Source organism: Pinus tabuliformis, chromosome 5_1 (assembly GCF_031772625.1).
Source record: "Pinus tabuliformis cultivar Carrire ecotype Pingquan chromosome 5_1, CPIR1, whole genome shotgun sequence".
Classification (NCBI taxonomy): domain Eukaryota; kingdom Viridiplantae; phylum Streptophyta; class Pinopsida; order Pinales; family Pinaceae; genus Pinus; species Pinus tabuliformis.
Genome location: NC_142305.1, coordinates 448081702 through 448099418, shown reverse-complemented (window position 1 = coordinate 448099418; position 17717 = coordinate 448081702). Strand labels below are relative to the sequence as shown.

At 40.1% G+C, this 17717-nt stretch overlaps 1 protein-coding gene across 1 annotated transcript; it reads left to right on the top strand.

Moving 5' to 3' along the window:
• Nucleotides 1–16986: 16986 nt before the first annotated feature.
• Nucleotides 16987–17700, top strand: LOC149165412 (methyltransferase FGSG_00040-like). Its single transcript, XM_089429804.1, has one exon. It carries the CDS (start codon nt 16987–16989, stop codon nt 17698–17700), a length of 714 nt encoding a protein of 237 aa, XP_089285930.1.
• The last annotated feature ends 17 nt before the right edge of the window (nt 17701–17717 follow it).

Here is a 17717-nt window from a genome sequence, read left to right as displayed (position 1 = left end):
CATATAAGCAAATGTCCCTCAAGCAAGCTAAGAAGGATAATAAATTATCACCAAAGTATTATGGTCCGTACAAGGTGTTGCAAAAGATTGGTACTATGGCATACAAATTGGAGCTTCCTGCAGCTTCTCGATTGCACCCAGTTTTCCATGTTTCATGCTTAAAGAAGGTTATAGGCGACAAGCTCCCAGTTCAAACAATATTGCCAGAACTTGACGAAGAAGGAAAAATTATATTGGAACCGGAAGCAGTTATAGAAACAAGAACTCGACAGCTACGAAATCGATCAATTTCAGAGTACCTTATCAAGTGGAAGAACTTATCCGCTGAAGATTCCACATGGGAGGATGAGAATTTTATGCAGAAGTATCCTGAACTACTCAAGCGTTGAGGACAACACTTTTTTGAAGGAGAGGGGCATGTTGGGTCCCTATAATACTAGTGATTACCCCATTACTATTGTAGTTATACCCCTTATTTATATTGATGTACCCATGTAGTGCCCATATTGTTACTATTGTGCCACATAGAAGCCCACTATTGTTATTGTTGTGCCCTACAATATTATTGTTATGTAGGCTTTGATTGTATTGGGACCACTTAGACTCCTATATATAGAAAGGAGGTATTTTCATTTGTATCATCCAAGAATTGTTCATTTATGTAATGTAAAGGAGGTTGCCCCCTCGAAGAGGCTGAATTCTAAGTCGTGGATCTCTCTTTTCTATCTTTCTGTGAGCTGGTTTCATAACAAAGGGAGAGGTGAAACCACAGATGTTTGATGGCCCTTTTCTTGAAGCCTTTTCTGTTAACAACCTGTCAACTAAATCTGAGCATGAAAAGCTATTTTACACATAAAAAACAAACTAAATAACACAACAAGAGTTAGATCCAAATAGCAGATTTTATTCTAAGAATGCAGCAAAAACACATAAAGATAATCAAAGGAGGTATTGGGCACTTGAGATGGGCCCAACCCCAAGAGCTACAGCCTCCTAAGAGAGATTTAGAGCTGGTGCAAAGCTGGATTCATCTTTATTGATCAAGAAATGAAGAGTTACACCAAAACTGTCCACAAGAAGAACTTGAACATGAGCTGAAAGCAAAGCTAATCTATTGCATAAAAATCGAACTACAAACTAGCTAACTAATGGCTAAAACAAAATGAATAACTGGCTAACCAAATTGACTAACCGAAATGAGGTCTTAAGCCCTCTTATTTATACAATTTGAGGACCCAACAGTCCTCCTAAAATTTAGGGACTCGGCTTCCCAAGACTTGTAGTTAACAGCAGTCCTACTTGACTTGCTTGGCTGCCCTTGTGCTGATTGATTTGGTGGCCCTTGAACTCCGAGCTGATGGTGGAGAATTCGAGGTAAGGGCCCATAAATGAAGGGAACACCTTCCTACAAATCCTCTAGCTTGTTCTCCCACGAATTTGGCTGCCAAGTGCTCATTAAGACCTTCAATTTTGTCTCCAAGTTGACCAAAAAGGCTACACAAAGCACCCATTAGACTTGTTGGCATAATGACTAACCAAATTCACTCTATTAACATAAATATAATCAAAAACATGCAATAAACTAATGCGAATGGTGGATTAAGTCAAATTAGGAAGTTGAATGAGCCCAAATAATTGTCCATTTTTGGGGCTCATCATCACCCCCCTACTGAAAGTGTTGCTCATCCTCTGAGCAACCAATCTCTCTCCTCATCTTTGATGGCCCTGGTGGCTTCTTTGGCTAACATCTCGGCCGATTTCTCCTTTGGCTTCCCTCTTTTCAAACTTCCTGTAGAAACAGTTCGCTGGCTTCCTGTAGAAACAGTCTGCTAGCTTCCTGTAGAAACAGTCCTCTGTCTTCCTGTAGAAACAGACAGCACCACTGTATCCTGCTTGGCTGTGGGCGATCTTCCTTTCAGCTTGGCTGTGGCAGCCTTCATCTTCTCCCCCTTTCTGCTCTTCTTCCTCACTGTTAGAAGGACTGATATCATAGGTGAGGGCTTTTATGTCACTTTCTGCTATCAAGTCCCTGAAGACTTCCCAATTTTCTTTCTAACTGCATGGTGTTGACCAAAAGATTCATTATTAGGATCATATTCAGCAATGGAAGAAGCATGCAAATTCCCCTCTGGTGTATTCTTTCTTTTCTTTCTGGCAGCTTGTTTGAGGAAGGGCAATACCTGTGGGAGCAACACCATTATCATCGACTTTGTAAATTCCTGTCCCATGGAATATCTCAGGGACAGACTGCAAAGGAATAGCACTAGCTTGAGGAATAAACCGATTATATTTCTCAACTTTCAGCTGTCCCTCATCATCCTTTCTGTCTTGGAATACTTCTTCACAATCTCCAATAGAGGACTCAAGCATGGAACCATCTTGTAATTTATCCAGTAGTGTGCATTGCTGTGGGCAATATGACTCTACTTGAGAACCTGAAAGTATGCCCTTGCCAACATTAGCTATTGCTGAATGGTTTTCCATGCGTGGTCCTGCATTTATGATTTCAGCTACAGTCCTGCCATGCCCAAAATGTGAAATTTCCATTCTCTTTAGATGAGAAGGTTGATCTGAAATGAATAGCCTGCTAGCAGTGCCTTTGTTATTTGTCAGAATACCAGGACAAGTATTTGCATCCTTGTCAAGGGAATCTGGCACAAACAATCCAGTTTTCCCGACAATATCAAAGCTTTCAGAAGGCTGATTTTTGTTATTGTCATTCTCAATTACCATTGCAGGAATACCACAATCCATGTTAAGTTTAGGAGAGTTTAGACATGCTACACGAACAACCTTCTGTTTATCAAGCCCGAAGCGTTTCCTTCTTATTGATCCTTCTATTGTTGTAGTCGGCAGTTTCTGACTGCAGAGTGTCTCCATTCAGATGAATGTCTTCAATGTTCTGATTTGCTGTCCCATTTTCATTTGCAACAAGTTCACGGAATAAGCGTTGAACCAATGGATTTGTAAATCCAAAAAGCTCAACACCGTCAATTATCGAGAACTGATCTCTATGAAACTTTTGAATTCGCATGTTATCTTTCTTCTGGATTTTTTCAGGCAATGGTAGGAGTTTCCCCGTGGCACGAAATCCCTTTGTCACAAACACAGGCCCTTTGGCACCTTCCTGAATCTCCATTTCATATATGTGTCCAGCATAATTGCACAGAGCTTGATATCCAATGGGATAGGGATATCTGTCCTTCCCCTCGTTTTGAGCTTTGAAATTTTCCAAAACTCCCGAGTTTTCTTTCTGCAGGGCTGTTTTCTGCGTTTCCTGTAGACGACTTCCTGTAGAAGCGCCTGTAGAGTGCGACAGGCGGGAATTTTTTAAGGAACTGTAGAGATCTCGAGAAAAAAAGGCAGAAATCTTGTAGAGCACCATCGGTTAACTGATCTGGAAATGGTGGACATGCGCTTCAGTTGACTGCAGTTGAATGGTGAGAGTTTCAGCCGAGCGTCGTTTAACTGCAGCGTGATTTGTGGTGAGCTGGCAAGAACATGTGCGCTGGCTTTTCGAACTGAAGTGATGTTATGAACTGCATGTCTTCTTCTATTTGTTAATCAACTGATGCCTTGTTCACTGGAGTTCAACACATCTACCATTGCCGGTGTTTTTCAACTTCCACGTGAATGACTATCCACGCATGCTACGTGATTTTTTCATGAGTGCTAGAGAACTGGATGTCGGGTTAAACTTGTTCTATTCGTGGCTTAATCCCACCATTCCATTAATTCATGCAGTTTTTAAATTAAATTTATGCAATAGAGGAATGAGTTTCAGTCACATACCTCGAAGTTGAATGGCTGTCGTGAGCTGTTGTGGCCTGTCATTGCTGCATGCATTGGTTTTTCTGATTGCATGTGGCTTGGCTGCTAATCTTTGATTGCTTTTCCTTGTGCAGGTGTCCTCTGGCCGGATCTGAGCTGCATGCAATTGTTTTCACGTTCAGATATGCACCTTCAAGCTGCTGCTGCTGCATGGTCACAAAACCAGAACTTATTTTCGCCATTTCTCCCAAACGGTAAAGCGGATTGATCTGAAACTCGGTGAGCATGTTCCTATCATCATTATGCATATCCCATAGCAAAATCGTGATCAATGGATGCACGGATTTCGAGAAAATGGAAAATGGTTGAAGATTTCAGAGCTCGATTTCTCGGAAACCGTGCATCGGAATCGGCTGAAACTGCTTGGGTAGGTTACCATCACTCACATGCATATCCCCATGAAACAGGTTTTGAAACGGATGCACGGTTATGGAGAAAATGCAAAAATGGCTGATGGTGATGGAGGCTGATTTCTTGGAAACCGTGCACCGGAATTGGCTGAAACTGCTCAAGCAGGTTGTCATCACCCTTGTACAATTCCCCATAAAATGGTTTGTCAAATGGATGCATGGTTTTCAAGTTATGGCAAAAACAAATTTCGTTCTATGGATTTTTGCTTCAAGGCACTTTGCATGTGTTTGCATGGAAGGGAAAACTGAGCTTGGGTTGTGATGCAGGTATGGAGATGATGGAGGAGGAGTTGGAAGATTGCATGAGGACTTCTGAACCCTTGAGGAAGCTACAATGTTCGCCAAACCACTTTTTGAAATCCATGTCTAGTTTCCCACAATTTCTACAGGAAGTTCCTGTAGAAGCACAATGAGGTGGAAAAAATGATGGAGAAAGGCAAGGGATGGACACACAAGTGCTTGTAGGCCTAATCAACAGATTCCCACCATCAGATTCACTTTTGAAATTGGATTTGGCTCGTCCAAAGGTTCTACAGGATGTTTCCTGTAGAAATACAGAGCTTCCTGTAGAAGGCCAAAAAATTCCTTTGACCTTGATTTGAGTGCTCCTCCTGTCATAAAACATCCTTCTTGCAACCTGCAATGTCATTTCTGCAACATGAAATTATTTAATGGAGATTAGCTTTATTTTTCTTTTTCTTTTTCTTTTTCTCTTTTTTTTTTAAAAAACAACTAGGGCGCCTCATGGAGGTTTTCACCCTAATTGCCTGCCTTGGGCGCCTCCAAGGGAGGTTTTTCACCCAAGGATCTTATTCTCTTTTCTCTTTTTTCCCAACCCATTGACCGCCTCATGGAGGTTTTCAATCAATGAGCCAATCTAAGGTGCCTCCGATGAGGTTTTCACCTTATATTTCTATTCTCCTCTTTTTTTCATTTTTTTTTTTTTCTACCCTACCCTACTTGAAGAACAAAATCATTTTCAAGTATAAGAATACTTCCAATGGAGCCATGTGCACATCAAGATTAGAGACAAGATGATGTGAAGGCTCGAAATACATGCTTTGACAACGATCCAGATTTCAGAGACAAAATGATCTGACTTTGAATGGATCAAACATAGCTGAGGAAGAGAGTACTGCTGCAACTTAGTGACTGTTTGGAACCATGTCTCAATATAGCTTTGATATCCTTGGTCCCTTTGCTGATCTGGATCATTCTTCATGTCACCTTCTATCATGACTTTCTCATCTTCCTCCTTTTGCTGATCTGGATCATTCTTCACGTCACTTTCTATCATGACTTTCTCATCTTCCTCTTTTTGTTGATCTTTCTCTTGAATACATGGAAGATTTGATGGTAACCATGAAGGATCTTTCTTTATCTCTGATTTAGATCTCTTCTCTTCATCAAGTGCAGCCCATGGTTCTTTGATCTCCTCCCTAGAACCTTCTTTTTCCTTTGGTCCTTCAATGTTGTCAATAGATTCTCTCTTTTGAAACACTCTTCTTGAGCTTTGGTGAACATCATTGAGCTCAAAAGGAGTCATTTGCACATGTTGTGCCTTAGCATTGTAAGGGACTTGAGCTACTCCAATGTGTAGATTTGGAAATGGTGGTATGGGTAGCTGAGTGGGGGTGTATATTTGAGATGGATGCGGATGGGGTTGTGTTTGGGTAGGCATTTGAGGTTGCCTTGGTGGAGGAGGAGGCGATGGTTGTGGATGAGCAGGTGGTGGAGGGAAAGAAGCGGGAGGAGTGTTGTACTGGGGCCTCCACTCCTGATAAGGTGCATTCCACTGAGGCTGTGGCTGAGCATAAGAGTGAAATGAATGAGCAACTAGTTGGGCATAATATGGATCTGTGAAGGAACAAGGAGGAGGTGTGAACCAGGAAGGATGAGCAGGGGGACCCCAAGAAGGCATGAAAGTGGCTTGATAAGGGTCATAATAGGTCTCAGATGTCCCTTGCAGTTCCTGCTGGTAAGATATAGGTCCATGCGGCCAACTTTGGTTCATATAATAGAGTGATTCAGTGGCTCCTTTGGCTCTCTGATATGCAGCTTTGAATCTGGGTAAGGAAGGGCACTGATCTGTAGGATGGTATTCTTCACAGAAAAAACACACTTCTAGAGAGTGTATTGGACATTCGTTCCTAGGATGCTTTCAAGTGCACCTAGGACAAAAAATGGCCAAAGCCCTCTTGGCTTCCTCTTGCTTCTGATGGATCCGCAAGGTATCCAGTTGCATGGCAAGAAACTGCCTCATATCACTCTTGAAATCTTTTATCTAATCTTCAAATTCGTCTTTGGACAAGGGACTGCTCCCAACATTTCTGCTTGTAGCCATTTGCTCCAGAGGAATGGTTTCTTCTTCTTCTCCCCTAGAGGTTCTTTAAATATGCCTTGATGTCCACCCAGGGGTTCTTCAATCACAGCCATCGAAGAAGAGAGAATCTTGGCTGTGTGAAGCAGTGGGGGTGTTGTGCAATCATTTTTCTAACTTATCTCTACTCTTACAAGGCATGAAATGAAATCTTTTTGGTTGATTTTTCTTTTTTCTACTTCTACCTGCAAAACTGAAATAGATTGAACTACAACTAACTACCTTGCTAAAATGAAAATGCGAAATTGAAATGAAAGCAGGAAAGGACTAATCTATTTTGCTCAAATGAAATTGCAGGAATGAAATGCTAGTCTACGCTTGCAGAAATGAAATGGCAGAATTGAAATGCTAATCTATGAAAGCAGGAAATGCTAATCTATGAAAGCAGGAAATGCTAATCTATGAAAGCGGGAAATGCTATTCTATGAAAGCAGGAAATGCTATTCTATGAAAGCAGGAAATGCTAATCTATGAAAGCGGGAAATGCTAATCTACTTTTGCATAAACGAAATTGCATAATGGAAATGAAATAAACTACTTAGAAGAAGTTTGTAGTGGAAAATAGAAGAAAAGCGACAATCACCAATACTCTGACGCTTCCCCGGCAACGGCGCCAAAAAGATGGTGGGCTCCAGTATTGTAGCAATAATGCTACAACTCCTGGAACTCCCTTCTTTAATTTTATCAACCCGGTAGTTCGTAACAAACTTGGAAGCGACGGTGCTGTATGCACAAGTACTAGCTCTTGTCGCAGCTGTCACTTGGTCAGCTGGCACAAGTCCGCTAGGGCTCAAGCCAACTTCTATATGTTCTCAGAAGAAGCTTTCTAAATGATGGACGAAGGCTATCTCAACGGAAAGTAATCTACTTTGCAAAAATGAACTGAAAGCCAACCAAAACATGAAACCCTAGTAAACCCTAATCTGACTAGTTTGACCTCTATGATGCAATAGTGAGAGTGAAAATGTCTAAAAATGATGCCATTACTTCTAGTGATGTGAAATGCATGAACTCAAACTACTTCCATGAAAAAGAACATTGTTTTTGTATTTTTGCTTAAGTGGTTGGAGTGATTACGGTTTTGTTTCTTATTAGGGTTTGGTTGTGCAGAGGTGGTGCGAAGGGAAAGAAAGCTTGGGAAAGGTCAGGAGGGCTAGGAAAGGTTCCAGGGGATCAAAAACATCATTCCACAGAAGTCCACAACGTTCAGGTGCTTGGCAACCGAGTTTGCAGGCTTCTACAGGATGTCTGCAGGGGATCCTACAGGATGTTCAGAGATTTCTACAGGATGTTCAGAAATGGGATTTTGGAGCATGGGTGAGTGAGGGAAGATGCATGAGTGGATATGGAGGTAGGATAGGGGTCTGAAGTGGCCTAGGAACTGATGGATGGAGCTAAGGAATGGCGAGGATGGTTCAATTTGTTCAAGGGAGAGTGAAGCAATGTTGCACAAAAATTAGGGTTTTGGGAGCGAATGGAAAACGTGAAGCAAGGGTTCTAAGTAGAGGGTGGAGTGGATGGTGCTGATGGAGAATAAGCAGATGAAGGAGTGGTACAGGTGCTCTGCAAGTCGTTTTTCCAATCTGAACCAACAAAGACTTATGAATTCAAAGACCTAATTACGTTGACCTAATTTGCTAGCTGTTAGTAAAGAGAATGAACAGAAGTGTGACCTGCAATGAAACCATGTATTTTAACTCATGCAAATAAGAAAATGAAAGTTTGAACTTGTAACCAACTTCTACACATGAAAATCAAACACTAGTGATTGCATGGCAAAGCAAAATCAGTGTTTTTGTGGGCAGCAAAGTCATCCTAGTCACAGCTCCTGATCCCACTAAGGGAGAGGTGAAACCACAGATGTTTGATGGCCCTTTTCTTGAAGCCTTTTCTATTAACAACCTGTCAACTAAATCTGAGCATGAAAATCTATTTTACACATAAAAAACAAACTAAATAACACAACAAGAGTTAGATCCAAATAGCAGATTTTATTCTAAGAATGCAGCAAAAACACATAAAGATAATCAAAGGAGGTATTGGGCACTTGAGATGGGCCCAACCCCAAGAGCTACAGCCTCCTAAGAGAGATTTAGAGCTAGTGCAAAGCTGGATTCATCTTTATTGATCAAGAAATGAAGAGTTACACCAAAACTGTCCACAAGAAGAACTTGAACATGAGCTGAAAGCAAAGCTAATCTATTGCATAAAAATCGAACTACAAACTAGCTAACTAATGGCTAAAACAAAATGACTAACTGGCTAACCAAATTGACTAATCGAAATGAGGTCTTAAGCCCTCTTATTTATACAATTTGAGGACCCAACAGTCCTCCTAAAATTTAGGGACTCGGCTGCCCAAGACTTGTAGTTAACAACATTCCTACTTGACTTGCTTGGCTGCCCTTGTGCTGATTGATTTGGTGGCCCTTGAACTCCGAGCTGAAGGTGGAGAATTCGAGGTAAGTTCCCATAAATGAAGGGGACACCTTCCTACAAATCCTCTAGCTTGTTCTCCCACGAATTTGGTTGCCAAGTGCTCATTAAGACCTTCAATTTTGTCTCCAAGTTGACCAAAAAGGCTACACAAAGCACCCATTAGACTTGTTGGCATAATGACTAACCAAATTCACTCTATTAACATAAATATAATAAAAAACATGCAATAAAATAATGCGAATGGTGGATTAAGTCAAATTAGGAGGTTGAATGAGCCCAAATAATTGTCCATTTTTGGGGCTCATCAGTTGGCATGCTTTAACAACTCGATATAGTTGGATCCTTTGATGACGAGTGTCCTTGATCTGTGTATCCATGATCTGATCAGTTGTGGCCTATTCCATGTAGTCTCGGTTCAAATCTGTTGGTGTGAGTTGTTCTGCAATGTTGGATGTGTCCAACAATGGTGGAAAGTATGGCCGAAGGCAATCTACACTGAACACTTGGTGTAGACCAAGGAATGGTGGAATGCTAAGAATTCATTTTCTCCCACAACCTTAGTGATGGTATATGGCACATATCAGAGTGGGCGAAGCTTGTGGCAGGGTCCAGCGGGGCGCTCCTTCTACAAATGTAGTCAAACTTTGTCTCCCACCTGGAACTTGTGCGGAACTCGATGTTGATTATGACATTGCTTGTACTTAACATTGGCTCTGTCCAATATATCATGGACGTGCTGGTGGATATGTTGAATGCGCTCAATGACGTTGTTATCCCTGCCATCTTCGGACCGGATGTGAGCCGAATCTACCTAAGTAGCTACAAATGGTATGGCCACATCAATGGGACATAATGGTTGAAATCCTAGCCCTACCTGAAAGGGGATGTGGCCTGTTGAGCTGTGGAGAGCTCTGTTGTAGTTGTGTTGGACATAGGGGAGGCTTTCATCCCAAGTATGTGGATGTTTTGAGTTGTACATGCAAAGAATGTGTACGATCATCCTATTAACTACCTCTATTTGGCCATCAATTTGGGGATGGAAAGTCATGGACTTAATAATTTTGGTATCCAGCATTGTCTAGAGACTTGACCAAAATGCACTCAAGAATTTGTTGTCCCGATCTGAGACAATGGACTGTGGGATCCCGAAGTGTACTCTCACTCGCTTAAAGAAGAGTTTAGGAGTGGCCTCTGTTGTGATACTCTTCTTGCAAGGCGTCATAATGGCCATCTTAGAGAATGTGTCGATGACCATGAAAATGTAGTCGTTATCATGCTTAGAAGAAGGAAGGCCTGACATGTAATCGATGGAGATGGATTCCCAAGGTCTACTAGGAGTAGGAAGAGAAGTATATAGGCCTTGCTTCTTGATGGTTGGTTTGGCAATGGTGCAGGCAGTGTAGGATTTAATAATGGTGCAGGCAGTGCAGGATTTAATGTACCTCCCAACATCCTGATGAAGGTTCGGCCAATAAAAATACTTTTGCAATACTACCACTGCTTTCTCTACCCTGAAATGCCCAGCGACTCGACTGTAGTGTGCCTCCCAAATCATCTTGGCACGCTCGCTTGAAGGAACACAAATATGTCCCAGGTGGCATAATAGTGCATCTTGGAGGTGAAAATTGGGAAGTTTCTTACCTTCCGGGAGTGTCTGGTATGTGCTGTCGAATTCTAGATCGCTCTTGTAAAGATGCGGCCACCCTGAAGTCTCATGCCCACAAAAGTTGAGCATAGTTATCAGCACCATGACTGGTGGTCGGCTAAGGTAATCTGCAACATTATTGGTGTTTCCCTCCTTGTACTTAAAGTTCAAATGGAATTGTTGCAAGTATGTGGACCATTTCTAATGGCGATCATTGTGCAACTTCCCTTGTGTCTATATGAGCTACAAGGGTCAGTGATCTGTGTGGATGGCTGTTTACTTCCCCATAATGTAATGCTTCCATTGACGATAGGCCTGCACAATGGAATACATTTCTTTGTCATAAGTGGGATACTTTTAGACTGTCTGAAAGCGTCTCACTGTGGTAAGCCACTGGATGCCCTTAGTGAGTAAGAACTACACCAATAAAATAGTCGAAGGTGTCGTCTCAATATCAAATGGTTGTTGCAGGTCTGGTAATGTCAGCACTAGTGCAGAGCAGAGGTGATGCTTCAACTCGGAAAACACCTTCTGTTGGGTTTCAAACCAAAAAAAAATTGCTTTCGGTCCACCCTTGGTGACTTGACTCAAAGGCCAAGTGATATTAGAGAACCCCAACACAAACTTGAGGTAGAAATTGGCAAGACCCAGAAAGCTATGGAGCTCTGTTAGAGTGGTTGGAGCTAGCCAATCTCGAATGACTTGTATCTTGGCTAGGTCTACATGCACACCCTGATCACCAATGATGCACACCATATATTGAACCTGGGTCATGCCAAAAGTGCATTTCTCCAAATTGGCACACAACTTGTGTTGTCACAGGGATTCAAGGACCTATCGAATATGGTGGAGGTGATCTTCCCAATTCTGGCTGAAGATCAAGATGGAATCTAAACACACCACCACGAATGCATTAGTGAAGGGTTGTAATATGTCGTCCATCAATCTCATGAAGGTTGCAGGGGCATTCGTCAACCTGAAATGCATGACCAACCATTCCAAAAGGCCCTCCTTAGATTTGAAGGTAGTCTTCCAAACATCGGAGGGTTCAATAGGCACTTGGTGATAACCAAAATTCAAGTCAAACTTGCTAAAATATTTGGCCCCCTTGAGCTGGTCCAAAAGGTCACCAATCCGTGGGATTGGGTACCTATTCCAGACAATGATCTTGTTTAGCACTCGATAGTCAATACTGAGTCTCCAGGTCCCATCCTTCTTCTGTACCAATACAATCAGGCTCCCACAGGGTGATGAGCTTGGCCTAATGTGCCCTTTCTGTAACAACTCCTAAATCTGCCTCTTGATCTCATTATTCTCCAGAACAGAGCCTTCATCATCTGATTTGGAAGCCTTCAACTTGATCACTAGTGACTGCTTGGCCTGACATTCACTTGTGTAATGAGTGGAGCTCTTATGGAACTCACACCATTCTCTTATGTCCTTCTGTGTCCTCGGGGATTTTTCTTTGCTTGCGAATTCGGCAGGTTGTCTTAGGTCGCCCCAACTTGGCTTTGGCCTTTTCTCTGTGGTTTAGGGGCACCTTTTCCTTGCTTCGGATCCGCAGATCCAAAGTCTCGCTTCTTCTGTTTAAACTTTTGCTCAATCTTGACAGCGTATCGGTATGCTATACTCAGCGAGGAGATGTTTAGAAACTCCATCTCATCCTGGATGTACTTGTGCAGGTAGCTGCGGTACTTGAGTACCAAATGTTGCTTAGAATCCTTGATACCCAATTTTGTGCAGAGGGTATGGAAAACATTTGTGAACTCTGACACATCTTGGTCCCTTCCCTACCGTAGTGTTGTCCACATTATGTATTTATCTTCATAGCTCCCAGCAAGGTAATATTGTTCCTTGATGGCATCTCAGAAAGAATCCCAAGTGGGTGCGGCTGAAAACAATGAGGATTCCCTCTCGTTCTTTTGTTCACAGTAGGTTTCCCACCAATACTTGACATGTGAGGCGACTTTGAGAAGTGAAAAAGTAATCTTTTCCCGATTGGAAAAGTCACGAACTAAAAAATATCCTTCCAACAGATTCAACCATTTATCTACGACATCTGCATCTATCTAACTCTCAAATATGGGAATGTCAAATATAACTTGTACCTTAAAAGGAGTGGTGCCTCTAGAGTGGCTGCTGGATGAAGATGTGTTGTCTGTGGGTAGTCATCGAAGAATCTGGGCAAAGTTATCCATCATCGCGTTCCTCTATCGCTTGAGGGATTCCTCAAGCAATATTTTGATAGGATCTCCTGCACCCTCATCTTTCTTTTCTTCCAACATAGGAGGCCATCGGGATTTGCGAGGTTGGTCTTGCGAAGGTTCAACCATATGGAGCCCTAACTCCTTATACCCTGACCTCATTGGGGACATGCGAAGAAAAACAAAGAAAGTGCATACCGTTCTAATACCATTAATCGAAACTCAAACATGAATGCAATGAATTACATAAAGAACCATAAATACAGAGATGCAACAGAAATAACACTTCATTTCATTAATATTAAATACTGAAATATGCTTACAAACAGAATGGAAATAAAACTAGCTCGGGCGATCATAGCTTATCTATAAGAAGAGATGTGGTGGCTACATGCTTCTGAATTGTGTGACAATGAGGCTCAAGGGCATATTTATTATTGAACAACAAGGGAAAACCTTAAAAAACCAAAACCCTAACCCAAGAGATGGAACACCAAGAGTTTGTGGGCCCCGTTGGGGTTAGTTGGGTAGCCAACTTCCCGGGGTCGTAACTTGGTCATATTATCTCTGTTTGGCGTGTATGATACCTTGTTGGAAAAGTATCTATGTGTACTACATGATTTGCATTAGGCCCTTGCCTATGGATTACACATGGGCCTACTGCGGACCTCAAAAAATGCCATTTAAAAGGTCAAAATTGCTCCGGAAGTTCAGGACCCAAAAAACTACTAAAAATAGTAAATGCTGAAATAAACAAGGAAACAGATGAAACTAGCTAGAGGTCTAGGTGGAATATGTGGGTGGTCACCAATACCCACATGGATCAATATCAAGCCAAGGATGTTTGTCACAATGCATGACAAAACACTCTGTTTCAAATCCTAACTTCGTATCAGTCCTGAGGTAAATACAAATGAAGACAAGATTGCTAATATCGAAATTTTCTTATAGAGTGATCCCAACTTCAAAACAACAACAAAATCTCAGATCCGAGACAAATTGACACAATACTACAAACAACCATGAATAAAAATTAAAGTTGGATTATATATCTTCTATATAATGCTACTATGCACGCAATACACACACGATGGGAATAACAATGGCATCAATACATTAACCATTTAGAATGTTACAAGAAACAACACATATGTATATAATAGTAAATTAAAAATGATATAAGCATGAACAAGGAAGAATACTTTACAATCAAGAACGTCGTTGTGAGGGGCCCTACCATAATGGCATCTAGCTAGACTACGATCAAAGAAGGTAAGAAAATACAATGAAATCAAAGATCAGAAACTAGGTCTCATATTAACCAAAATCATGTTACAAAGAGTCTATTGATGTGTAGCTTATAGACAAAGTTTATACACTCTAGAAAACAAGATCATAAGATTGACTAGACTTACTACCATGACATTAAGATGCTTACATTTATAGATACTACATTGAATATTACATCCAATCGTGCCTTTGAAAGGCCATGACACAAAGATAAGACTTAATTCCTGGATTCGAGGAAAAAGCTCCTTATAATATCCAAAACACTAACCAAGAAATCTCTTCAATCTCTGTGAACTTCGCCAAACCCATTACAAGAATGATGTGGCCAACTGGATCCCAAGTATACTGTATCTGTGATAAAAAAAATAGGGTTTTGTTATGGCTAGGTATAATCGAACCATTTATGTTTTGTTTGACCTTGAGTCTGCTAAAAGAATATGTGAATGCATGCCAAGAGGGAAGTTGCCACACCGTCGAGTACTCAATGAACTTGGAGAGCAAACTCATCACATGGATGGCCACAAATGCACTAACATTGGCCTTGTGGTTCAATTGGCACCAAAACCCTTTATTTGTTACTGAAAGTGAACTATGATTTTATATTAGTAAAACAACCTCAAAATACACTTTAGCCTAGTTAAAAACATATGATTTTAAAAGATCAAGCAAAAAGTACCTAGTCATTAGGAGAATTTTGAGGTCTAAAATAGGTCTCCTAAGGAAAATAATAAAATAATAGTTAAAATAATATAACAATAGTTATGAATTTTTAAAGAATAAGAAATAAAATGTATTTTTGGCTTATCTCCTTATAGGTTTACTCAAATGTCAAGTGTAGGCACCCCTTGGATGCAGAGATAAATTCATCATCCAATAAGTACCCACTCTACATACTTTTGAGTAGACCCACATAAAAAAACAAAATGAAAATACATGAAAAAATTTCAATTCAATATTTTTTGATGTGGGACTACTCAGAATTATGCAGAGTGGGTATTTGTCATATGGAAAATTTAATTCCGCATCCAACAAGTGTCTACACTATATTTGAGTAAACCTATAAGGAGAGAAGCCAAAAATACAATTTAAAAAGTAGTTTTCTTCTTTTTCTCCAAAATATTTACCCCTGGGGATGACATGATCATCTTGAATCCTATTGGTACTTATAAAGTTAATTTTGCTCATACATTTTTTTTGTTTTGAAGCCCATTTTTAACTCAAAATTCCCCTAATGCACACTATTTATGGGTATTGAGGATCAATATTGTAGGTTGAGGCAAAAAGAGTATGACAAGTAAGAGAATAGTGTAAAGAAAAGATAAATAGGAATGACAATGTGGAGGGCCAACAACTATAATTACAATTAATCTTATGATGAATATCGATTCAAATGTATTTGTATGAAGAAACTTCTTCCAAAAAGTTATTGTCATAAATGAAAGTATCATAAATTCATGTGAGACATTGTTCCAAATAACTTTTAAACTTTATAATTACCCATATAATTTCATGTGAGACATTGTCCCAAATAATTTTTAAACTTTATAATTACATATATAATAATTATAGGTTCATGTGACACATTCTCCTAAATAATTTTTAAACTTTATAATTACATATATAATAATTATAAGTTCATGTGACACATTCTTCTAAATAATTTTTAAACTTTATTTAAATATAATATTTATTATTTAATTAACTATTTCTGTAATAGATTTTGTCTCGTTTTATTTTTTTTTAATGAATTTGACCAAAATTAAACCCAAAATATTAAAATAATAGATTTGAAAATAATTAAGTCAAGTGTTTATAGATTTTTCAAAACGCTCAACACTCTAAATATTATATGAAAAGAAAATTTTCAATGGAAATTATATAATAGAACAAATATTAAGTGTTTATAGATTTTTCAAAACCCTCACCACTTTAAGTATTATATGAAAAGAAAATTTGCTTAAAAAAGTTACGTGAAGCGGTTAGAACCAACCAATATGGTTCATTTTTAATATAAAAATAAGTTTTAAATAAATATCAAAAAAATATTTTCAATGAAAATTACATAATAAAACAAATCTTAAAACGGTTAGAACCAACCCATATAATTCATTTTTACTTTAAAAATACGTTTTAAATAATAAAAGATAACAATGGTACCAAAAAAATTCCCAATTAAAATTTACCAATTTCGCTTATCATATAAACAAATTATGATATTTAAAAATATATATAAATAAATGTTTAATTCTTAACCAGTTATTAAATTAAAATAATAAACAACTATAATTTATAACAAATACCAATAACATCAAAATTTTATATCCTCTCAGTTATAAGCAACACCATACTGACCTAGATTCAAGGAGAAAAAATCTAAACAAATTATAACGGACCAACCTGCAGCAGGGGATAAGAACCAAACAAATTATAACCGGCCAAAGGATAACCCAAAAAATCATCCGGGCGCTGTACCCAAAAATATTGTGACCGTTGAACCGTTGGAATTGAAAGAAGCTATCATTGAACAAAGCAAAGGTTCGTTATGCTGGACTATCAGTTTTATTAAATTTACCACTGTCAGCCCACTCTATTCAAACGGCTATTCTTCTCACAGGCAATGAAGAGCCCATCTGTAAATTCGCCTCCTTCACACTTTCCCTATTAAGATGGATTGACCTCTGACTGGAATTGACGTGGGTGTTTGCCAGTTCCTTTCACATTTTTTTTTTCCTGGGGAGAATTTGCCAGGAGTCAAATTATTTTTGCAAGCCTTGGGTAACAATCATCATGCAGGATTATGCCAAGGAGATTCGAACTCGAGCAAACGAGTTACTCCTACGAGAAGAATGGTCCGAAGCCATACAACTCTATTCCGAATACATAGACCACTGCGAGTCCCACGAGGAGCTTAAGAAATCACTCTGTATTGCCCTGTCCAACAGGGCAGAGGCTCGAATCCGGTTGCGAGACTTCGAGAATGCAATTCGAGACGTGAACAGGTCACTGGAGGCAGATCCAGCCCACCCAAAGAGCCTCTATTGCAAGGGAAGAATTCTGCTGGAGCTCGATCAGTATTCACAGGCTTCCGAATGCTTCCAATTGGCCCTCGAACACCAGCCCAACACCGCAGAATTCATGGAGTCCTTGGATAGGAGTCGCAGGTTCGAATCGCAGTCGCGAAACGGGACATTCGATTTATCAGAATGGATTTCAAATGGGTTCGCGGGCCGACCCCCTGAATGTGCGGAGTATGTGGGTCCCGTGGAAATTCGATCCTCCGACGTGGGTCCTGGCGAACGGGGGTTGTTTGTTACCAGAGATGTTGAAGCTGGTACGCTCTTGGCAGTTTGCAAGCCTGTTGCCATAGCTAGGGGCATTTTGCCGGAGAAATTTGCGGAAAATGCGAAGATGGTTATATGGAAGGACCTTGTGACCGAGATTGAGAGGGTTGCTAGGCGATCCAGTAGGGTTTTAAGGAAAATTTATACTTTGGCAGAGTGATGATGGGAATAGGAAAA

What these genes read in the sequence shown, in the direction of transcription:
- LOC149165412 (XM_089429804.1), top strand. Translation starts at nt 16,987, where the DNA reads ATGCAGGATTATGCCAAGGAGATTCGAACTCGAGCAAACGAGTTACTC.